General features: G+C 44.2%; 1 protein-coding gene and 1 long non-coding RNA gene across 3 annotated transcripts in view; one reads left to right on the top strand and one right to left on the bottom strand.

Annotated features, from left to right (window-relative positions):
- Nucleotides 1-23,171, top strand: part of LOC134945724 (interferon-induced very large GTPase 1-like) — an 83,224-nt gene extending 60,053 nt beyond the window's left edge. For both annotated transcript variants that reach the window (XM_063935176.1, XM_063935175.1), the window contains one exon: nt 17,355-23,171. In XM_063935176.1, coding sequence (XP_063791246.1) covers nt 17,355-22,084 — 4,730 coding nt within the window. In that variant the 3' untranslated portion in view covers nt 22,085-23,171. The remainder of the gene's footprint in view (nt 1-17,354) is intronic.
- The window catches only part of LOC134945726 (uncharacterized), an 889,695-nt gene that overhangs the window by 56,154 nt on the left and 808,296 nt on the right, over nt 1-25,245 (bottom strand). The window lies entirely within an intron of this gene.

Below are 25,245 nucleotides of genomic sequence, written 5' to 3'. Positions count from 1 at the left end.
AATGTCTTTTTCATCATCCATAGTTGTCTAATTATTTTAGCATTGGAAAGACAGCCAGCGCCAGCTTTAATCTATTTTGTATCTGCACACAAGCAACTAATCTTATGTGCGGAACGATCAACGGAATTGAAAATTTCGGCTGCAAATTCCTTCAGCAATGAGCTTTGTTGGCCTATATGGGTCTCGCACCAACCCTCTTCGGTTGTGCTCTCTACTTCTAGTCTACTGTACCTGAACCTCCTGGTTCGTGACCTCCTGGTCTGTTATGTACAGCAGACTCTACTGCTCATAATATGTCGAGACTAACAAGGAACGCCTCCCAAGCCACCCCGCGCTATCACTTTCGCTGGTGGACCTCTTTCTAATTTCCTATGGTTCCCACGTACACACACTCTTACATTCGAACACTCTTATTTCTGTACAGAATTCCTTTCATTCGGTAATAGCTTAACCCAGAAGAATTGCCCTAGAGAAGGTTTTTCTTTTAACTTTAACTTTTGGATTTGAGATAGATTTGCGTTATTATCGCGTTACTTCCTTATCGCCTACTAAAACAATACTATCGTGTGGTTTGTATTATGTGGGCGTATCCGTACGCTCCATTGCGTAATATACGCTCCGTGCATTGACCCTTGCGTCGTGTACGCCCTGCCCTTGTAAGGACACGTGTACACAAACCAAGTACGTCTACAGTAACACAACCACACGTTTATCAATGTAAATGATCTTTAATTGTAATCATTCACTGGACACCACCCAAATCTCCCTTGTATTTCTAGGCGAGACTGTGTGCGTGCCTTTTACAATTATTCCCTTAAATATTACTTTTTATCTTTTAACTATTAATAACAACCAATCTCTCAGCACGTTATCAATGGTATGTGGCAATCAGAAGATTGAAATACGGACAAATACTACTAAGCAAGAAATACAGATGTGTGTGCGTATGCAAAACAGAAACTAAACTGTTTTTTTAAAAGACAATAACGTACTGTTCTTACCTTCTGGTTCCGGATTTTCCTCAGTACTCCTTACCAAGCGAAGCAGACGCCTATCTGGTCAGCACTGCGAGGGATACCACCTTCCCGCCCTTTGCTGACCGATAACGTCTGCTAAAGTTACTTAGTGCAGATATGTGAAGAGCGGACGAGCTCCCAATTGACAAAGCCTAATATATATACTATATTAAACACTCTAAAAAGGTTAAGAGACACAGTACGCAATTGGCGCACGAGGTGCCGTAAGGGTACGCCCTTAGCGTAGCGGATGCTGTATCGGGAGCGAACCGCTCGAGCGACACAAACGCTCGCGAGAATACGCTGTTGGTATCGGGCACACTATAGGCGGTTGATCACCGCAATGTTACGCTAATAGCGTAGCTGACACTGTGAACAGGATGTAAACACTAGCGACGCTGACACTCACAATATTAAACCTTAATAACGATACCTTAACGAATGTAAACCTTTGTGCAGTGATAATGTATAGATGCAACGCAGTGTAACCTTGTTAGTTTAAAAGCTGCATGAGATGCTTAGAGAACCCTTAGCAATATAATAAACACTCAAATACCGGTCTAAGGTTCTAACACCTTTAAGGGAGAGAATGAACGTTCAATTGCAAAAGAATATACAATACAGTTTATACACTACCATGCTAACATATATACCTAACAGAATTACTACACGTTAATATACAATAGTGGCACAATTACATTTAAGGGGAAGGAGAGAGAGAATTGCTTACAACAAATAGGAGGTAAAATGTCTGCAGAGAACTTACACACGAGGGGAAACAATCGCTGCGCAGTTAGTCAATGCTGAGAACCTTTCTGGAGAGAAAAGTGAGCTCACCCAGGCTGGCTGTCCCTATATACACAACACACAGCAACAACACAATGGTCCCTACAATACCGCATGGGACAGAAGCTAGACTCCATTTTGGGAAAAACTCCCATGATTCCAAAGTCTGTAACATATGGTTCAAAAGGGAATGCCAGCAGCCATTTTAGATTTGCAAGTCCAAACACATGGCATTCTTTGCTACACCATAATCACATAGCAGAAGACATAAGACTCCACTATATTCCAAAATGTCTAAGCTTCAATATAATGCATATGTGCTGATTTTACAATTCCAAACCATCTAATCACCTTTCACAATTTCAAGCCAACACAGTGGGGTAAATTTACTAAGCTCCCGATTTTGACCGAGATGCCGTTTTTTCTTCAAAGTGTCATCTCGGTAATTTACTAAGCAATAATCACGGCAGTGATGAGGGCATTCGTAATATTTTGAAGTCCTAGGAAAAAACCCACGAATGAATACACCATCGGTCAAAACGCGGCTGTTTAAGTATGAATCTCGGTCATTTACTAAGAAGTGCAAAGCAAAAAAAAACAAACACTGCCGTGAAAAATTACAACTCGTAAAAAAGTGCTAAAAAAAACAGACCTTTTTTTTTTTTTTCGTGATTGGATAGGCATGCACGGATCCATGAGATCCGTGCATGTATATCAGTGGGAAGGGGTGGGAAAGTGCTTATTTTTTCAAAAAAAATTGCGTGGGGTCCCCCCTCCTAAGCATAACCAGCCTCGGGCTCTTTGAGCCGATCCTGGTTGCAGAAATATGGGAATAAAAATGACAGGGGTTCCCCCATATTTAAGCAACCAGCATCGGGCTCTGCGCCTGGTCCTGGTCCCAAAAATACGGGGGACAAAAAGAGTAGGGGTCCCCCGTATTTTTAAAACCAGCACCGGGCTCCACTAGCTGGACAGATAATGCCACAGCCGGGGGTCACTTTTATATAGTGCCCTGCGGCCGTGGCATCAAAAATCCAACTAGTCACCCCTGGCCGGGGTACCCTGGGGGAGTGGGGACCCCTTCAATCAAGGGGTCCCCCCCCCAGCCACCCAAGGGCCAGGGGTGAAGCCCGAGGCTGTCCCCCCCCATCCAATGGGCTGCGGATGGGGGGGCTGATAGCCTTTGTTGTAAAAGAAAAGATATTGTTTTTAGTAGCAGTACTACAAGTCCCAGCAAGCCTCCCCCGCATGCTGGTACTTGGAGAACCACAAGTACCAGCATGCGGCGGAAAAACGGGCTCGCTGGTACCTGTAGTACTACTACTAAAAAAATACCCAAAAAAACACAAGACACACACACCGTGAAAGTATAATTTTATTACATACATACACACATACATACATACATACTTACCTTAAGTTCCCACGCAGGTCGGTCCTCTTCTCCAGTAGAATCCAAGGGATACCTGTTGAAGAAATTATACTCACGAGATCCAGGGGTCCAGGCTCCTCGGGGAATCCAGGTGTAATCCACGTACTTGAAAAAAATAACAAAACGCTGACCCGAGCCACGAACTAAAAGGGGACCCATGTTTGCACATGGATCCCCTTTTCCCGACTGCCAGAAAACCCACTCTGACTTCTGTCTAAGTGGGTTTCCTCAGCCAATCAGGGAGTGCCACGTTGTAGCACTCTCCTGATCGGCTGTGTGCTCCTGTACTGAATGACAGGCAGCACACGGCAGTGTTACAATGTAGCGCCTATGCGCTACATTGTAACCAATGCTGGGAACTTTCTGCTCAGCGGTGACGTCACTTTAGGTCAACCGCAGGGCAGAAAGTTCCCAGCATTGGTTACAATGTAGCGCATAGGCGCTACATTGTAACACTGCCGTGTGCTGCCTGTCAGTTAGGACAGGAGCACACAGCCGATCAGGAGAGTGCTACAACGTGGCGCTCCCTGATTGGCTGAAGAAACCCACTTAGACAGAAGTCAGAGTGGGTTTCTGGCATTCGGGGAAAGGTGACCCATGTGAAAACATGGGTCCCCTTTCAGTTCGTGGCTCGGCTCTGCGTTTTGTTTTTTTATTCAAGTACCTGGATTAAAAATGGATGCGACGAGGACCCTGGGCCCCTGGATCTCGTGAGTATAATTTATTCAACAGGTACCCTTGGATTCTACTGGACAAGTGGACCGACCTGCGTGGGAACATAGGTAAGTATGTATGTATGTTTGTGTGTATGTATGTAATAAAATTATACTTTCAAGGTGTGTGTGTCTTGCGTTTTTTTGGGTATTTTTTTAGTAGTAGTACTACAGGTACCAGTGGGCCCGTTTTTCCGCCGCATGCTGGTACTTGTGGTTCTCCAAGTACCAGCATGCGGGGGAGGCTTGCTGGGACTTGTAGTACTGCTACTAAAAATAATATCTTTTCATTTACATCAAAGGCTATCAGCCCCCCATCCGCAGCCCATTGGATGGGGGGGGACAGCCTCGGGCTTCACCCCTGGCCCTTGGGTGGCTGGGGGGGGGACCCCTTGATTGAAGGGGTCCCCACTCCCCCAGGGTACCCCGGCCAGTGGTGACTAGTTGGATTTTTTATGCCACGGCCGCAGGGCACTATATAAAAGTGACCCCCGGCTGTGGCATTATCTGTCCAGCTAGTGGAGCCCGGTGCTGGTTTTAAAAATACGGGGGACCCCTACTCTTTTTGTCCCCCGTATTTTTGGAACCAGGACCAGGCGCAGAGCCCGATGCTGGTTGCTTAAATATGGGGGAACCCCTGTCATTTTTTTCCCCATATTTCTGCAACCAGGATCGGCTCAAAGAGCCCGAGGCTGGTTATGCTTAGGAGGGGGGACCCCACGCAATTTTTTTTAATGATTTTACATTGTTTAATTTATAAAAAAAAAAAATGAACCCCAGCACGGATCACACAGATCCGGCCAAGATTCATTGTGAAAAAAGTCGGCAGTGTTTTGCTAATCACTGCCGTAAAAAAAAAAAAAAAAACACGAATGACATCGACATCGGAAGAAAAGAAAAACCCGAATACGACAGTTTAGTAAATTAGTCGTAATAAATTCAAAAAGTTGCAGTTTTACACTTTCGATGTCATTCGTGATTGAACTTTGACCTTTTTCCGAAAATTACGAATGTTAGTAAATTTACCCCAGTATCTCAATAACCAGAGCATATGGTATGCTGACTATGCTATCCTTCCAGAATCAGCACCACATATCTCATGCTGTCCATATGAGCCATCACAAGACCAGATCACCAGGTACCCACAAGTATCAGCCTGCTATTGCTACAAGCACATGACTACAGTAACAAAAGGAAGTATGTTTTGACTTCTAACCTTCAGCAAGATGCATCATGTAAAACTACTATAATCTGTTATAAATCACCATCCATAAATGTATACCAGAGATGCTATGCTACAGATTGTCTACTGTTCCAATTCATTACAGATTTCATAGAGTATTATCACAAACACACAACAATCACATAACTGCACAAGCACCACCAACCTTAAGCCATTTGTATCTCCAAATTAACTATTCTATGATAATCATTCCACAACTACTTTACCACGAACACATTTTTAACTATTCTATGCCATTAAGCCATGTGTATACAATACTTAGCCTTAGTAAGGAGATCGGTCCTGGTGATGAGCAAGCCATGTTTCTGGATGCTAGGTTGGTTCTGAGTGAGTGAGCCCTGTGATTTCAGTGGATATATCATACCTGCGTTCCAGCTGTGGGGGTGTGTGATGCACAGGAGTGTGTGTCTTTCACAGCATATGGGCTAGCTGTATCAGTGAACTGAGCTGGCCATGTGCTGGTTATTCAAATGCTAATTAGCCAAGGCTACAGTATAGGGATGTTAATTAGGCTTCAGGTTACAGAAGCCAATACCACAAGAAAATGACTCTGTAACATATCCCCCTGCATTGACAATAATCTGGCATTCGACAGATTAAACTGATTTACTGACATTATTGAGGGGAATATTAACTTCTAAAATACATTATTTTGATTAAATATGTAGCGCCCGCCAGACGCACACAAACTCTACCGTAAATGCGCACACCGTGCGCCCATGACGTCGAGTGTGCGCACGCACGGGAGGGTTCATGCACGTGCAGCGTGCACACGCATGGGGATAAAACAAGGCAATGTAGGTTTCTATATTTTTCGACTTTGACACTTTATATCCCCCTACATCAAAGAGGATCTTTGCCATAGCAAGAGAGCTCAAGAAAGGGAACATTACTGTTGCTCCAACAACAGATTGGCCCCCATTTCTCATTTCCTCTTGTGCCTCCTTTTAAATTAGAGAGTCATGTCTCCCTCCTTAGTAGCGAGAAAGAGGTTCAAGCTCTGCCTGCATTGCAAGGAGCCGGGACACCTTCTCGCCAATTGTCCCAAGCATTCGTGAAATGAGAAAAGCCGAACTGATCAAGGGGCTCAGTACAATACACCCCAAATTAAGATACCTCATCACAGTTTTCAGTTGAAGTCTACTTACTGTTGAACAAGTCTTCAAAGTCACTTATTGACTTTCTTTTATTCCAGAGCAAATAGAAACTTTATCACAGCCAAGATTGTTAAAGAGTTTGATTTCCTACCATGCCATTATGGTCTCCTCTCAGTATAACTGGAGTAGATGGGAGCAAAATTCCTACTGCTACCATTCATCATCAGACCCAGTGTTTGATCTTGCATGTTGGGTCACGCTGTAAGGGGCTAAATATCCTTCATTGTGCATCCAACGGCTGGAAACCCAATTATTTTGGGCCGTCCCTGGCAATGCTTGCATGCTCCTACACTTGATTGAAGCAAACCCCAAATCCAGTCTTGGGGACCTTGCTGCCTGCAACCAGTATTTCTGCAGCGGGGTACACTGGGTTCCACAGGGAATAACGTTGGGGTGTAGAGTAGGATCTTGATCCGAGGCACCAACAGGCTAAAAGCTTTGACTGTTCCCAGAATGCATAGCGCCGCCTCCTCTATAACCCCGCCTCCATGCACAGGAGCTCAGTTTTGTACTTGGTGCCATGCAGTGCAGGCATACAACAGGAAGGCTGCTACAGCAGCCCTCGGAAGAGCTTTTATAAGTGAATTTTGAAGACTTCAAGGGCTGCAGCAGAGGTACTCTTAGTGTTAGATGTCAGTCAGACATCTCCTGCTGCAGCTCCATCACCTTACCCAGCAGCGCTGTATACTCCCGTGTCTTAGTTGCCGGGCACTTACAGAGGAGGCTCCGGTTTTCTTCAGTCAGGCACACACACCACCGCAGCTATCCAGGATCGCGTGGCCGCACTTAGGGAGGAGGTAAGAGGGTCCCCTAGGCGAGACCCGCTGGAAACCGCAATCCGGTGCTGCCGGTGGGAGGCGGGCCGCGTGCCTGCATGTCAGCGCTGTGCATTTTACAGGACACTTAAGTATTCTACATGTCTGGTGACAGTGTTAGTTAAGAAACGGTGCATTTAGTCAGGGTTATGTAGTACAAGTACCCTGTGATATACATCCAGTCTTTACTGTGCATTAATATATCTATTGATTGTATAGCTGTACTTAATATTATTTTGTATTGCTAGTCCAGTGCAGTTTTATTGCATGTCATAATTTCTGCATTGTAGATGTGACTGTGTGTGTGTGTGTGCATATAGCTGCTGTGTGGCTTCCATTCCGTGTTTCTTACTCAGATTGCTATCCCTATATTCTGTACCCTGAGGGGGCTAGGTGCGTCAGGGCTATTATTTAATATAGGTGTTTCACAGGATATACTTACTGTGTATCTTTCTCTGTGATTTTTAGTCATTGTATACCTCTTGAATCCTCTGTGCTGATGCACTGCACAGGGCGTTCTTGTCAGGTATTTAGCTGCTGATATTGTACTGGGTTGCCCGTGATTTGAGCTTACAGGTATGTCAGCTACAAGGGGCGACAGAGCTGTGGATGATCCCACATTGCATGGTGGTGATGCTGCGGACACGTTACAGGAAAACCTAGCAGCATAGGGTTCAGGTTCTGGGGGTTCCTTATCCCCCAGTGGGACCATAGCAACAGGGATCATAATGACCCACCTATTAAGTATGCTGGTAACTATATTTACGCCCCCTATGGGACCTCACCATATTGTCCTGATGGTTAATCCTCCATGGGCAGATCACCTGTCCACTCAGTTACAGCAATTGAACCACTCACTGACAAAACAGAAATCTAACCCTCGCCTGCTTAAGACCAAGGGGTCCTCTTAGCGGGCCATTGCTTCCTCACAATCCCCCCACCGTCCCAGACACCTCGTCTGATGAGGATGGCGTGTATACTGATCCAGATACTTCTGATGCGGAATCTCTCACAGATGGATGTTCCTGACTTATTGGAGGCTATCGGGCTAATTCTTCAAATTACTGACGACCCAGAACCTGATGCTACCTCTAAGAAACCAGACAGATTTAAACGTCAGAAGGTTTGTTAAACCAAGTTTTACCTCACTGTGACCATTTAGTTGACATACGTCAGGAACCCTGGGAAAATCCGTGAAAGAAATCCACACCTCACAAGAAAATGCTGGCTCGATATCCCCTCGCTGCGGCGCTAAGTAAAAATTGTAAAACACCCCCGCCTGTAGATTCGCAGGTGGCGCGGCTGGTGGTTTCCTCAGCTCTACCTGTAACTACTAGTGATGTGCACCGGAAATTTTTCTGGTTTTGAATACGGTTCCGCAGCCGTGTTTTAGATTCGGACGCGTTTTGGCAAAATCTCCCTGAAATTTTTTTGGCGGATTCGGGTGTGTTTTGGATTCGGGTGTTTTTTTTACAAAAACCCCTCAAAAACAGCTTAAATTATAGAATTTGGGGCTCATTTTCAGTCTTTCTGAAGACCTCACAATATTATTTTTAGTCCTAAAATTTGCACCAAGGTCGCTGGATGACTAAGCTAAGCGACCCAAGTGGCCGACACAAACACCTGGCCCATCTAGGAGTGGCACTGCAGTGTCAGACAGGATGGCACTTCAAAAAAAATTGTCCCCAAACAGCACATGATGCAAAGAAAAACAGGTGCACCAAGGTCGCTGGATGGCTAAGCTAAGCGACACAAGTGGCCGACACAAACAAAACGGCTAAAATCATAGAATTTGGGGGTAATTTTGATCCTACTGTATTATTAACCTCAATAACATTAATTTCCACTCATTTCCAGTGTATTCTGAACACATCACAATATTGTTTTTAGGCTAAAAGGTTGCACCGAGGTCGCTGGATGACTAAGCTAAGCGACACAAGTGTGCGGGACAAACACCTGGCCCATCTAGGAGTGGCACTGCAGTCTCAGGCAGGATGACACTTCCAAAAAAATAGTCCCCAAACAGCACATGATGCAAAGAAAAATGAAAGAAAAAAAGAGGTTCAAGATGGAATTGTCCTTGGGCCCTCCCACCCACCCTTATGTTGTATAAACAGGACATGCACACTTTAACAAACCCATCATTTCAGCAACAGGGTCTGCCACACAACTGTGACTGAAATGACTGGTTGGTTTGGGCCCCCACCAAAAAAGAAGCAATCAATCTCTCCTTGCACAAACTGGCTCTACAGAGGCAAGATGTCCACCTCCTCCTCATCATCCGATTCCTCACCCCTTTCACTGTGTACATCCCCCTCCTCACAGATTATTAATTTGTCCCCACTGGAGTCCACCATCTCAGGTCCCTGTGTACTTTCTGGAGGCAATTGCTGGTGAATGTCTCCACGGAGGATTTGATTATAATTCATTTTGATGAACATCATCTTCTCAACATTTTCTGGACGTAACCTCGTACGCCGATTGCTGACAAGGTGAGCAGCTGCACTAAACACTCTTTCGGAGTACACACTGGAGGGGGGGCAACGTAGGTAAAATAAAGCCAGTTTCTGCAAGGGCCTCCAAATTGCCTCTTTTTCCTGCCAGTATACGTACGGACTGTCTGACGTGCCTACTTGGATGCGGTCACTCATATAATCCTCCACCATTCTTTCAATGGTGACAGAATCATATGCAGTGACAGTAGACGACATGTCAGTAATTGTTGGCAGGTCCTTCAGTCCGGACAAGATGTCAGCACTCGCTCCAGACTGCCCTGCATCATCGCCAGCGGGTGGGCTCGGAATTCTTAGCCTTTTCCTCGCACCCCCAGTTGCGGGAGAATGTGAAGGAGGAGCTGTTGACGGGTCACGTTCCGTTTGACTTGACAATTTTCTCACCAGCAGGTCTTTGAACCTTTGCAGACTTGTGTCTGCCAGAAAGAGAGATACAACGTAGGTTTTAAACCTAGAATCGAGCACGGTGGCCAAAATGTAGTGCTCTGATTTCAACAGATTGACCACCCGTGAATCCTGATTAAGCGAATTAAGGGCTCCATCCACATGTTCCACATGCCTGGCGGAATCGCTCTCTTTTAGCTCCTCCTTCAATGTCCCCAGCTTCTTCTGCAAAAGCCTGATGAGGGGAACAACCTGACTCAGGCTGGCAGTGTCTGAACTGACTTCACGTGTGGCAAGTTCAAAGGGTTGCAGAACCTTGCACAAGACAGAAATCATTCTCCACTGTGCTTGAGTCAGGTGCATTTCCCCTCCTTTGCCTATATCATAGGCAGATGTATAGGCTTGAATGGCCTTTTGCTGCTCCTCCATCCTCTGAAGCATATAGAGGGTTGAATTCCACCTCGTTATCACCTCTTGCTTCAGATGATGGCAGGGCAGGTTCAGGACTGTTTGCTGGTGCTCCAGTCTTCGGCACGCGGTGGCTGAATGCCGGAAGTGGCCCGCAATTCTTCGGGCCACCAACAGCATCTCTTGCACGCCCCTGTCATTTTTTAAATAATTCTGCACCACCAAATTCAATGTTTGTGCAAAACATGGGACGTGCTGGAATTTGCCCAGATGTAATGCACGCACAATATTGCTGGCGTTGTCCGATGTCACAAATCCCCATGAGAGTCCAATTGGGGTAAGCCATTCTGCGATGATGTTCCACAGTTTCCGTAAGAGGTTGTCAGCTGTGTGCCTCTTATGGAAAGCGGTGATACAAGCGTAGCCTGCCTAGGAACGAGTTGGCGTTTGCGAGATGCTGCTACTGGTGCCGCCGCTGCTGTTCTTGCTGCGGGAGGCAATACATCTACCCAGTGGGCTGTCACAGTCATATAGTCCTGAGTCTGCCCTGCTCCACTTGTCCACATGTCCGTGGTTAAGTGGACATTGGGTACAACTGCATTTTTTAGGACACTGGTGACTCTTTTTCTGATGTCTGTGTACATTTTCGGTATCGCCTGCCTAGAGAAATGGAACCTAGATGGGATTTGGTACCGGGGACACAGTACCTCAATCAAGTCTCTAGTTCCCTGTGAATTAACGGTGGATACCGGAAACACGTTTCTCACCGCCCAGGCTGCCAAGGCCTGAGTTATCCACTTTGCAGCAGGATGACTGCTGTGATATTTCATCTTCCTCGCAAAGGACTGTTGGACAGTCAATTGCTTACTGGAAGTAGTACAAGTTTCTGCAAAGAAAAATGAAAGAAAAAAGAGGTTCAAGATGGAATTGTCCTTGGGCCCTCCCACCCACCCTTATGTTGTATAAACAGGACATGCACACTTTAACAAACCCATCATTTCAGCAACAGGGTCTGCCTGACTTCCCCTCTGGGATGACGATCGACTCCCAGCAGCAACAACAGCAGCGCCAGCATCAGTAGGTGTTACACTCAAGGATGCTTCGGAGGAATCCCAGGCAGGAGAGGACTCGTCAGACTTGACAGTGACATGGCCTGCAGGACTATTGGCTTTCCTGTGTAAGGAGGAAATTGACACTGAGGGAGTTGGTGGTGTGGTTTGCAGGAGCTTGGTTACAAGAGGAAGGGATTTAGTTGTCAGTGGACTGCTTCCGCTGTCACCTAAAGTTTTTGAACTTGTCAATGACTTCTGATGAATGCGCTCCAGGTGACGTATAAAGGAGGATGTTCCGAGGTGGTTAACGTCCTTACCCCTACTTATTACAGCTTGACAAAGGCGACACACGGCTTGACATCTGTTGTCCGCATTTGTGTTAAAAAAAATTCCACACCGAAGACGTGATTTTTTATTTTTTATTTGACCAGGCATGTCAATGGCCATATTCGTCCCACGGACAACAGGTGTCTCCCCGGGTGCCTGACTTAAACAAACCACCTCACCATCAGAATCCTCCTTGTCAATTTCCTCCTCGGCGCCAGCAACACCCATATCCTCATCCTGGTGTACTTCAACAGTGACATCTTCAATTTGACTATGAGGAACTGGACTGCGGGTGCTCCTTCCAGCACTTGCAGGGGGCGTGCAAATGGTGGAAGGCGCCACCTCTTCCCGTCCAGTGTTGGGAAGGTCAGGCATCGCAGCCGACACAATTGGACTCTCCTTGGGGATTTGTGATTTAGAAGAACGCACAGTTCTTTGCTGTGCTTTTGCCAGCTTAAGTCTTTTTATTTTCTAGTGAGAGGATGAGTGCTTCCATCCTCATGTGAAGCTGAACCACTAGCCATGAACATAGGCCAGGGCCTCAGCCGTTCCTTGCCACTCCGTGTCGTAAATGGTATATTGGCAAGTTTACGCTTCTCCTCAGATGCTTTTAATTTTGATTTTTGGGTCATTTTACTGAACTTTTGTTTCTTGGATTTTACATGCTCTGTACTATGACATTGGGCATCGGCCTTGGCAGACAACGTTGATTGCATTTCATCGTCTCGGCCATGACTAGTGGCAGCAGCTTCAGCACGAGGTGGAAATGGATCTTGATCTTTCCCTATTTTACCCTCCACATTTTTGTTCTCCATTTTTTTATGTGTGGAATTATATGCCAGTAATATATCAATAGCAATAACCTACTACTTGACGACACAGAGGTAGGTAGAGCATTGGCCTTCTGTACCGTACTGCTATATATTATATACTGGTGGTTAGCAAACTGTGCAAAACTGAAATGCACCACAGGTATGGATGGATAGTATACTTGACGACACAGAGGTAGGTAGAGCAGTGGCCTACTGTACCATACTGCTATATATTATATACTGGTGGTCAACCAAATTATGCACTGTACTCCTACTATATATACTACAATGCAGCACAGATATGGAGCGTTTTTCAGGCAGAAAACGTATAATACTGGTGGTCACTGGTCAGCAAAACTCTGCACTGTACTTCTCCTATATAATATACTGGTGGTTCCCAATCCCCACAATAAAGCAGTGTGAGCACAGATATTTGCAGCACACTGAGCACAGATATGGAGCGTTTTTCAGGCAGAGAACGTATAATACTGGTGGTCACTGGTCAGCAAAACTCTGCACTGTCCTCCTACTATATAATACTGCTGGTCCCCAGTCCCCACAATAAAGCAATTAGCACACTAAGCACAGATATTTGCAGCACACTGAGCACAGTCAGATATGGAGCGTTTTTCAGGCAGAGAACGTAGATATTTGCACTTGCAGCACACTGAGCACAGATATTTGCAGCACACTGAGCACAGATATTTGCAGCCCACTGAACATAGAAACTGAGAGGACGCCAGCCACGTCCTCTCACGATCATCTCCAATGCATGAGTGAAAAATGGCGGCGACGCGCGGCTTTATATAGAATCCGAATCTCGCTAGAATCCGACCCCGGAATGATGACGTTCGGGCGCGCTCGGGTTAACCGAGCAAGGCGGGAGGATCAGAGTATGCCTCGGAACCGTGTAAAATGGGTGAAGTTCGGGGGGGGGGGGGGGTTCGGATTCTGAGGATCCGAACCCGCTCATCGCTAGTAACTACCATCACTTCTCTGAAAGAACTGATGGATAAGCATGTGGAGGGTTGCTTAAAAGTGATTTACACCCTAGCAGGTGCTGCGCATCGGCCCACTATTGCAGCAACATGGGTTGCAGAGGCTATTGAAGCATGGGCTCAGGAGGTAGAAGCGGAGCTGCCTTCCAACTTTTCTGATAATGCTAGACAATGTCTCTCGTATATTGTTGCAGCCTCTCATTACATTAAGGAGGCGGCTTCCGACACAGGTATTCTGGCGGCCAAGGCTTCTACTACGTCCATTTTGGCTCGCCGGATTCTATGGTTACGGTCCTGGTCTGTGGATCTGAATTCTATGAAAACCCTGGGAGGTTCTCCCTTTTAAGGGAGACATTCTTTTTGGAGAGGACCTCAACAAAATAGTGGTTGACTTAGCTTCTGCTAAAACAGCGTGTCTACCTATTACTGCTCCTTTGGTGCCGAAGGTTAAGAGTACTTCCCTTCGCTCCTTTCGTCTTTCAGGTAGAGCAAAAGGTCAGGCATACCCATAACAGGCTCGCACTTCCAAAACCACTAAGTCCAAACCTAAACGTGCCTGGGCTGCCCGTCAGCCAGCTTCCAAAACTGACAAGCCTGCTGCATGACGGGGCGGGGATCCCAGGGTGGGAGGCTGACTTCTAGCGTTTACCCAGGAATGGTTGAAGACCACTTCCGACACCTGGGTACGGGAAGTCGTCACTCGAGGTTACGCCATATACTTCAAGAATCGTCCCCCTCATCGATTTTGCCTGAAAGAGATCCCTTTCGGATCAGGTGAATACAAAAACTCTTCGGTGGTACAGTCCCTCCTGGACACAGAAGTGGTAGTACAGGTGCCTTTGGCTCAGAGAGGCAAGGGGTACTATTCACCGCTGTTCCTTGTCCTGAAACCGAATGGGTCCTCTCGCCCCATTCTCAACCTCAAGTACTTGAACAAATCTGTTAGTCTCCATGTTTCGTATGGAAACTCTTCGCTCTATTGTTCTGGCCTTGGATCCTCGGGATTATATGGTCTCCCTGGACATACAGGTGTTTGAGTCTCTCCTCCCGATTTAAACATTCTGGAACTACGGGCAGTGTTCAATGCACAGAACTTGGCCCAGCATTTAGTACAGAACAGACCTGTTCAAGTACAGTCGGACAATGGCACCACAGTGGCGTACATAAATCATCAAGATGGCACTCTGAGCCGCATGGCAATGAGGGAAGTATCAAGGACGGCCATATCGGCAGTGTTCATTTTGGGGGTCCGAAACTGGGAAGCGGACTTCCTCGGTCGTCAGGACGTACATGCCAGAGAGTGGAGCCTCCATCCAGAAGTATTTCAACTCCTAGTGGATAAGTGGGGCCACCCAGATGTGGACCTGATGGCGTCTCAACACAATCACAAGATTCCGGTCTTCGGAGCAAGAACAAGGGATCCTCAAGCAGCGTTCGTGGACGCACTGGCAATTCCATGGAACTTTCAGCTGCCCTACGTGTTCCCTGCAGTGTCACTTCTGCCCAGGGTAATAAGGAAATTCAAGCAAGAAGGAGGACTCCTACTTCTGATTACCCCAGCGTGGCCCAGATGGCATTGGTTCTCAGACCTACAGGGTCTCTCAATAGAGCGTCCCCTTCTACTTCCACAGCGCCCAGATCTCCTTGTTCAGGGCCCTTGTGTATATCATGATTTCGCCCCGTTGGCTTTGATGGCGTGGCTCTTGAAGCTACGGTCCTGAGGGCCAAAGGTTTTTCTGAGGCGGTCATTCAGACTATGTTGAAAGCCCGGAAACCGGCTTCTGCCCGGATTTATTATAGGGTCTGGAATTCTTACTTTGCTTGGTGCACATCTAACAATCATGACACTTACAAGTTTAGTACGGCCAAACTTTTGGCCTTTCTGCAACATGGCCTGGACTTGGGCCTTTGTCTGGCCTCCATCAAGGTTCATATTTCTGCCGTGTCGGTTTGGTTTCAGAGAAAAATTGCGATTCTACCTGGTGTTCATACATTCACTAAGGGTGTGTTATGGATTCAACCTCCTTACGGTCCCACCTGTGGCTCCTTGGGATTAGTCGTGGTTCTGGAGGCATTACAAGGGTCTCCGTTTGAGCCTCTTAAATCAACAGACCTTAAGTGGCTTTCTCTTAAGGTATTGTTTCTACTGGCTATTGCCTCTGCTAGACGGGTGTCGGATTTGGTTGCCTTGTCTTGTAGGTCCCCCTATCTAATTTTTCACCGTGACCGGGTGGTTCTTAGAATGCATCTCGGGTACCTACCTAAGGTGGTGTATTCTTTCCACCTTAATCAGGAGATTGTGGTTCCGGCCATTGTCTCTCCTGAATTGTCTTCCAGAGAGCGGTCTTTGGATGTGGTACGGGCTCTCCGTATATATGTGAAGAGGACAGCTTCCATGAGGAAGTCTGATTCTCTCTTTGTACTGTTTGGTTTTCACAAACGTGGCTGGCCTGCTCACAAGCAGACCCTTGCCAGATGGATTAGAATGGTGATTGCACATGCTTATGTACAGACTGGTCGTCCAGTTCCTGCTACTATCAATGCCCATTCCACTCTGTCTATTGGACCTTCTTGGGCGGGCCGACGTGGTGCGACCATTGAACAATTGTGCAAGGTGGCTACGTGGTCCTCATTGAACACGTTCATAAGGTTCTATGCCATTGATACATCTGCCTCCCAGGATGCTTCCTTTGACGCCGGGTTTTTGTACCCGCTACAGTGCATCCCCTCCCATGAGGAACTGCTTTAGGACATCTTCGATGTTTTCCCTGTGGAACCCAGTGTACCCCGCTGCAGAAAACTAGATTTATGGTAAGAACTTACCGTTGTTAAATCTTTTTGCGAGGTACACTGGGTACACAGGGCCCCCACCCTGACGCACTTGGCTTCTTTGGGTTTGTTTGGCATTAGCCGCTGATATCTTCTCCTGTCGTGTGAGTGTGGTGTATGTGGCTTCTTGTCAACTATTTCAGCTGTAAGAATTGTAAAAGAATAAAAAAAATGAATCATCATTTAGTTTTTCATGTATAAAACAGTGTAAAGACAGAGTTTCCCCTTTTAATTAGTGTGCATGTGATACATTTGGTTCAATAGGAAGCAATGAGAAAATTATGTTTGATTTTTGCATTTGATTTTGCTAGGGATTTTAATGGGGATTTGAGGTTCAATTTTGGAAGGGATTTCATAAATTAAATTTAAAATCCTTTCCAAACAAGAATCCACATCAAATTCGATTTGAAATTCAAATGCAAAAATCAATATTTTTAGTAAATAGGGATTTTTAAAAAAGTTTTAGAAACTCAAAAGGAATTGATTTTCAATCGATTTTTTTTTTTTGAAGAATCATAAAGTGGTCTTCAAAATCGTATTTTAGTATATATACCACCTGGTGGACGAACACCAGTATTGCAACTGACGGAGACTCAATTAATTACACTGCGATTGAATACACCACGCAGCAACAAGGCGCATGCAAACGTCATGTGACTAGTTTGTCATACTACACACCCCATGGAGGATAAATGAACATGGCTACATCTGTAAGTCGATTGTTTCTAGGGCCAATATAAATAAACTACTATAGTTGAAAATGAATGCTGAGGTATATTTATTTAGAGTAGAAACACAAATGTAGTTACTTAAAGTTAGAAGTTTGTTTATGAAAAATATTAATATAACATGGAAATTTGTTTTCACAGACAAAGTAAAGACTTTTAAGGAATTTCTGGAGAATGTAAATATACACCACCCAGCTGTGTCAAAGCTGACCCTAAGGGATGTTCTAGAGATTGGGTCTGAGAACCTGCAGGAGGCTCAGCCTCAGGACATGACAGATATTCCCTGGAACTTTCTAAGGAAGCTCATGGCCCTGAATAGAACTGCAATAAACACCCGGTTAGACAAACTCCCACCTAAGCTGGTACCAAATGACCGTAATATGTTTGATCTATCAGTGTGCGAAACAGAGGACGATTCATCTTCATATATCCACCCCCTGGACGTGGTGTGCGCTGTCCTGCATTGCTCAGAGAGTTTTCTACAGCAAGAGATTGTATCAAAAATGTCAATGTGCCAGTTTGCCATCCCTCTACTGCTCCCTGCTGGTCGTGGCCCAGAATGCACCTTCATGCTGTGGGCAATGAGGGACATTGTGAAGAGATGGAGACCTCAGTCATTGGCTGACAGTAAAGGGTTCAGAGAAGACAATGTTGTGAATATTCCCATGCCGATCTTCTCCTTTGTAAAACTGGGGAAAACCAAACTGTCCAAATCTAAAATCTTGAATAAAGTTCTTAATCCACCACAACAACATCACAACTTCTTCATATATGAAGATATGGAGGGAGGAAACAGTGAGAGGAAAATATCTGATGGACTTGTGGAAATTTCCTGGTATTTTCCTAGTGGTAAGTCTGACGTCTTCCCAGAGCCCGTCGCAGTGACCAACCTACGTGGTGACCTGGCGTCCAGCTGGGAACAGTTCACGTTTCTGACACAAGTCTCATCGGCTGTGTTTGTGTTTATTGAGAATATCAGTGATAGAGAATACAGACTGTTATCCAGCTGCAGTAACACCGACACCGAGTATTATCTCATCCTTACTCCAAGTCCCGGGACTAAAGTAACTACAGAGACTGTGAATCACATCAACAGTCTAATGTCACCGCTAAACATTACTAAAACAAATATCATAGTAAAGAGCAGCACAGCTAATTATGCAGCATTTGTAAAACAAATCCAAAACACCATTGAGAGCCTTCTGATTCATTGTCAAAAAAGAAGTTTGGCTAGTGCTAAAGATGAGATCCAAGGAGATTATATCTGTGTAGATGAGAACGCGGCTGCATGTCAGACTGCAAATGACTATGCCAGGAACATTACCTCTGTAATAAGGGATGTAGAGAAGTACAAGAAAGAAACTCTGAAATTACAGGGAGATCTGTGGAAACAATTGTCAAAAATAGAAAAAGAACTTTGCAGAATGACGAAACAAGGCGGGAAAAATGCACAGGAATATAGCAGTGAGCTTATACAGCAACGTCATTCCCTGCACAAGGAACAGAACCAACATGATATCTCTGAAGGCATTTCATTATTTATTAATGCAATTACACATTTGTCTCAAGCAGAAAAACATTATTTTTTGAAATGGATGAAATTTGAGCTGGATTCAGTTGCTAGAAATAATATTTCTACCCTGCAGTCTGAGTACATGGAGAAATGTAACAATAAATCAAATAATGTAGAACAATTAAAACAACTGGATCAAAAAATCTCTGACAGCTCATTAGGGGTTGAGCATTTCCTACGTGAGCTGGGGCAGGTTTATGAGGCTGAATGTGCAATGGTTAATGAGAAAGTAAATGGTAACATAGAAAATCAATTTACAAAACTTCCAGGAATCGCTGCTAATCTTCTGCTGGATGGGTTCCCATTGGAGCTGATTGATGGAGATGCCGCCAACATCCCCCTGCGGTGGATAACTGATGTCCTGACTGAGCTGGACACCAAGACAGGAGGACACTGCAGAATGAGAGTAATAACTGTGCTAGGAGTACAGAGCACCGGGAAATCCACACTTCTGAACACTATGTTTGGCTTACAGTTCCCGGTGGCCAGTGGACGATGCACACGAGGAGCCTTCATGACCCTTATTAAGGTGAGAGAGACCTTCCAGGAGGAGCTGGGCTGTGACTTCATTCTGGTGATTGACACTGAAGGGCTGAAAGCTCCTGAGTTGGCTTCTCTGGAGGACAGTTATGAACATGACAATGAGCTGGCCACACTAGTGGTTGGGTTGAGTGATATCACCATCGTTAATATGGCCATGGAAAACACTGTAGAGATGAAAGATATTTTGCAAATTGTAGTCCATGCATTTCTTAGGATGAAAGAAATTGGGAAGAAACCCAACTGCCAGTTTGTACATCAGAACGTGAGCGATGTGTCCGCTCATCAGAAGAACATGAGAGATAGGAAGAAGCTTCTGGAACAATTGAATGAAATGACAAAAGTTGCTGCAAAAATGGAGAAGAAAATTGGAATGACAGCTTTCAGTGATGTGATGGACTATGACCTAGAGAGACACAACTGGTACATTCCTGGACTGTGGCAGGGGGTCCCACCGATGGCTCCGGTAAATTTTGGTTACAGTGAAAATGTTTATGAGCTAAAAAAGTATTTATTCAAATTTTTCAAATCCGACCGGTCTGATCACAGGCAATGCCAGATTCCTGAGTTTATTACATGGATAGAAAGTCTGTGGAACGCAGTTAAACACGAGAAGTTTATCTTCAGCTTTAGGAACAGTCTGGTAGCTGAAGCCTATAACAAGCTGGCTGCACAATACTCTCTGTGGGAATGGGAATTCACCAAAACCGTCCACAGCTGGGTGATGAGCACAGAGACCAGTATTAGGAATCAGTCTGGTGATAGGCTGGATACAGAAACCTGCGCTCATTATAGAAACATTCTTCAACAGCTGCTACAAGATGAGGAAACAAAAATGTTGGAATTAGTAGAGAAATACTTTGACAACAGATCTGACAGTGTTCATCTTATAGAGCGATATAGAGAAGATTTCTTCATGAGTGTAAGGTTCCTAAGAAAAGAACTAGAAAGGAACGCGCTCAACAAGGTCAATGAAGCTGTTTCTATTCGGAAAGGAAAGTTCAAGATACAGAATATTCAGAACATATCTCAGAAGCTCATTGAAGGGAACATCACAGATCTCCTGAGAAGCTGCAGAGAGAGGAACTGTGATCTGGGGGACATGGAAGTGAAGCGAGAATTTGAATCAATGTGGGAGAAAACACTGTGTGACTTACAGATAGAAGAACAGATAGAAGAATTACCAAAACATAATGTTGACCAAGCTATGCTTCATCTGCTGAGAAAAGAGATGAGTGGGAAGGGTGCAGGGATAAACCAAAAACTATCTAAAGTGATGAGTTTAGATGGATATAGAGAGAGAGAATTTCAAATGCATAAAAAGTACATTGATAGCAACTGGTTTTCAAAAGTACGCAGTATGTTTTCTCACTCTTCTGAACCCTTTGATAAGGTCACAGATCTTGCTGCATCCTTGTTAGATGCATGTGATACATACATCACAGAGAAAGTATCATCCCATGAAGATTATAATGACACTTACTGCCAGGAATTACTGCACATGATCAATGCTAAGCTAGAGGAAGGAAACAATAACAACAAGCTGCACTTTTCCCCCCAGTTTGAGGTGGACATTAAGCTGCTCATCTTTGGGAGAGCATCTGACACCTTCCAGAAGATGCACGATACCTTTATCCAGGAAAATGACCCAAAGATCTGCCTAGAAAAGTTAAAACCACAATATTTTTCTACATTTCAGAGTATATTTCTGGAGAAAGATGAGTGTCGGAACAGAGCCAAGAAATTCTGTGAGCTGTGCCTGAGACCGGCACTAACTGAGTATATTCTGAGGCATCTCGGGAAGGAAATCATGGATGAGATATTACACAGTCCTGATAGTACAACATTTATCAACAGAAGTAAGTTCCAGAGAGTTCTGCTGGAGGAGCTACTAGAGGAAAACTCATTCCAAAACTATATAAAATATATTAATTCATACGAGAGATTTTTAAGAGACTGGGTATTTCGGTACATTGCAGCAAAATACCAGAGTCCATCAGCTCTTAATCATCTACAGGTAAAGTGTTTGCATGTGATCACTGAAAAAATCCAAGACATCCTTAAAATTAAAGATTGTTTAAACATAGCCAATATTTCAGATTTTTTAGAGCAGTTTTGCGAATTACTCAAAGAAGAATTAGTAATTTCCCAGAATGAGATGCAGGTGGTCACTTTCTGGAATACAGCAGATGTCGGGCAGTTCTGTGAGGACATTCTGTCCTATCTCCCCACCATAGAGGAACACATCCTGTCAGAGCTGGGATCATTGGACATTGATAATGTACTATCCAGGGTCACACTGAGGCCTCAGGATGAGCTGTGTAAGAAGGTGATTGGATGCGGACATCAGTGTCCATTCTGTAAAGTCCCTTGTGAGAATGTAGGAGGTGATCACACGCAGCATTCCGCATCTGTCCACAGACCAAAGGGATTGGGAAAGTACAGATGGTCAAGAGATGAGACATTGGTCACTGACATATGTTCCACTGCTGTTGTATCAAATGTTCGATTTCGAAATTCAGACACAGACTGGAATTGGCACCCATACAAAGAGTATCGTACCTATTACCCAGACTGGCTCATCCAACCCGATGCCACCATAAATTCCTCAGATTACTGGAAATACATTTTTGTGCAGTTCAACAAAGCATTTGCTGAAACATATGATGCAAAGCCGGCTGTATTACCTAATGACTGGAAGAAAACAACAAGAGAACAAGCTTTACAAAGTCTAGAGGCAGCTTTTACTATTAAGTGAAAACACAAAGGTTACATTGGTTTAATCATTCAAACCATGAGCATAACTAGAAACAGATGGGATATTCAGCAAATATTAACATTCCCAAATATAAATAATTAGACATCATTATAGAACAATTCAAGCATTTCAAAATAGAGATGTCCTAGGATTTTCCAGTCAAACGCATTGCATAGCAGCCCCTATCCTAAACCCCCCCCCATAAATAATATTATTTTCATTTATTTTGAGTCGCCAGATATTTCCTCAGTTCTGTTCAGAGCAAAGATACAAAATGGGGCAAATAATGTATCAAAAGAACATATTTGCATAATTACATGTGTAGCCATAGACTAGTTATAGTGTATACCAATTGGCTGAGATAGTGGACCTAAGGGGAGGGGAGAAACAAGAGAAGGGCCCTGCTCGTGAGAGCTTACATTCTAAAAGTTAAAAAACAACCCCAAGTGATGTTCAGCAGACAGTAATAAGCTTCTACTGAAATCACACACCTGTGTATGTATATTGTTTTAAGGACATATTGTATTACTGGTTATAGGGAATTACGTAAATAAATAAAAAGGGATTACACTATGTACATATTCTCCACCTAACTCCAGGCTTCATAAACTTTTTGTGTCCTGTCTTGAAATCTGTCCCCATCCTTCAATATACTCTGTGACAGAAAGAAGTGTTCTGTATTGTCACACTACGGTACAGGTAGACACCTTACTAGAGGTTTCCAGCAGCAATGCCAGAGGTGGTGCATGGTGAAACGTGCAGTCCCACAGCTAGAGAGCAAGAGGAGCAGGCATACATCTACTGGAGGAAACGGATCAGAATGGTAATGGTTAGTGTTATCAACTTGCACTTTACCGCATTAAAGGGACTGGACTTCAGAATTCTACAGTACGTAGATTGCAGCATTTAACATACAGGAGAGACAGATCCAGTAGGTGATCCTGGCCAAATCACATGAGAACATTTGGAAAGTGTCCCCTCCCTTTTGGAACTCCATTGTAGTTCAGCCTCTTAAAGTTTTTTTTCAAATTTCACACTTAGACTGTATGTTTATGATTGCAATAAATAAATCATGTTCTATCACAAATCCTGTCTCATTTTTTATTTTATTTTTTTGCCATTTTATAATTTTTGTTGTTTTCGCCTTTATATTTGTTAATTTGATAATAAGGGGATTTGCACATAATTTCCATTAAGCAAGTTTGGAAACAAAAGGGTCTATTTTACTAAGCCTTGGACGAAGATAAAGTGGATGGGGATAAAGTCCCGGCCAATCAGCTCCTAACTGTCATGTCACAGGCTGTTTAAAAAATGTCAGGAGCCGATTGGCTGGTCCTTTATCTCCAGTGACTTTATCTTCATCCAAGGCTTAGTAAATAGACCCCAAACTTGTTGGAGGCTTCATACTTTTCTTTTGTCAGTTCCACTTCCCTTTCTTACAAATGTCATAGTCATTATGATCACTGTGAGCCAGACAATATGTGCATACAGTAAGATTACAAACAGTAATACATAAACCATGCTTTTACCAAGAGGGCAACATGGAACCTTTAGTTCTGTTCTCAGTCCTTCTGCTGGCTCCTCTTGTTGAGCGTTTGGTGGAAACTCTCTCCTTGGTTGGCTTCCTGGCTCAAACCTTTGAGATTCGCTTTAACTTTCCCCATGATGGCCATTCAGGTCTCCCTGCTTAGACAGTACAGCAGTACATCAGTCAACATGACATCCTTGAACACCTGATAAGTCACGATTGAAGTTTTCCTCAGTGTTGTACTGTGCTGGGTAGGGATGTGGTCAAGATGGTGGGTGCTGGGATCCGGACAGGATCAGGAGACCAATGCGGAAATCCCGACAGCCGGCATCCCAACCGTAAGTATAGCGGGTGAATTAGGGCCTGTGGGGTTAGGTTTAGGCACCACTTGGGGGGTTATGTTTAGGCTGTTGGCGGGGGAGGTTAGGGTTAGGCTGCAGGGGGGGGGGGTTAGGGGGTAAGGGAGAGGGGTGAATGGTCTTACCTTCCCCCTGTCGGGAATTACATTCTGACCATCAGCCGGGATATTATACTGAATCCTCTGGGTATATACTATTATTTACAGTAATTTCCTCCATATGGTATCATTCAGTGGGGGAATTCAATTGTTTGAAGAGTCGGTTGGGTGTCTTTTTTTTTTCCCTAACTGACTTTTCAAACAATTGAATACCCCCCAGTATGTCAACACCACAATGTGAAGATGGACATAATGTCAACATTCAAAATCATTTAGGGCTAGAATCACTCCGCTGGTTCTTTTCTCTACATACATCATCCCCTAAATTTGATTAGAATAATAATAACTAAAAGGAGAATTGATTTTATTGATGAAAAGTCGAATAAGAATAGGGGAGCAATTATTAAATGTTTTTTTATAACATGGAGATGAAATAAGAGACAGCATTGTCCACGCCATATATTTACATGGTGCTGGAGTTTATTCAGGAATGGTGCACCCCCGCCAAATAATAATTATAATAATAATCTAATAGCTGTAGACATTTTTTTTTTAATTTAGAATCATTAGAGTATTGTGTTTGAGTCGATCATCACAACTAACTAACATTTCCATGATAAGAAAATGAAATAATTGTTTTAATTGTATGGGGTTTAAAGTAAAAAAAAAAAAAAAAATCTGGCTTTTTTTATTTGAGAAGCTTCCAGCAGAGCTTCATCTTCTATTGGCTTGGATGAAGTAAAGTGTCTGCAATTAGGAGCTTGTGTGCTTTCATTAGCAACCCCACTGGTGATTCAGATTTTCCACTTAGCCTCATCTCTTGTTCTGGATTAAGTGTAGAATCTCGCAGTTGGTAAACGTGACTTTTCCACCATAGAGAAGCTTCACCCCAAACTACAGATCAGTAAAATCACACATAAGGCGCTACTTGATAAGAACATATCACACGTGGACCCGGGAGTATTAGTTGGTCTCATACAACTTGGCAACCCCAAGATTGTGTAAATGCTAGAGACAATACATACTTCATTACAGACCTTTATTATATACAAATAAAGATAAACATCCTACATTAAATAGATGGTAAGGACATACCAGTCCATAGAAAATACCAAAAAAGTCAAAGTTTTGAAATGTATTGTGCCAAAAGAAGACAGACTGATGCCACGCCTCAAC

This window comes from Pseudophryne corroboree, chromosome 7, assembly GCF_028390025.1.
Source record: "Pseudophryne corroboree isolate aPseCor3 chromosome 7, aPseCor3.hap2, whole genome shotgun sequence".
Classification (NCBI taxonomy): Eukaryota; Metazoa; Chordata; class Amphibia; order Anura; family Myobatrachidae; genus Pseudophryne; species Pseudophryne corroboree.
The sequence above is the reverse complement of the archived record's forward strand: the minus strand, read 5'-3'. Positions and strand labels throughout refer to the sequence as shown.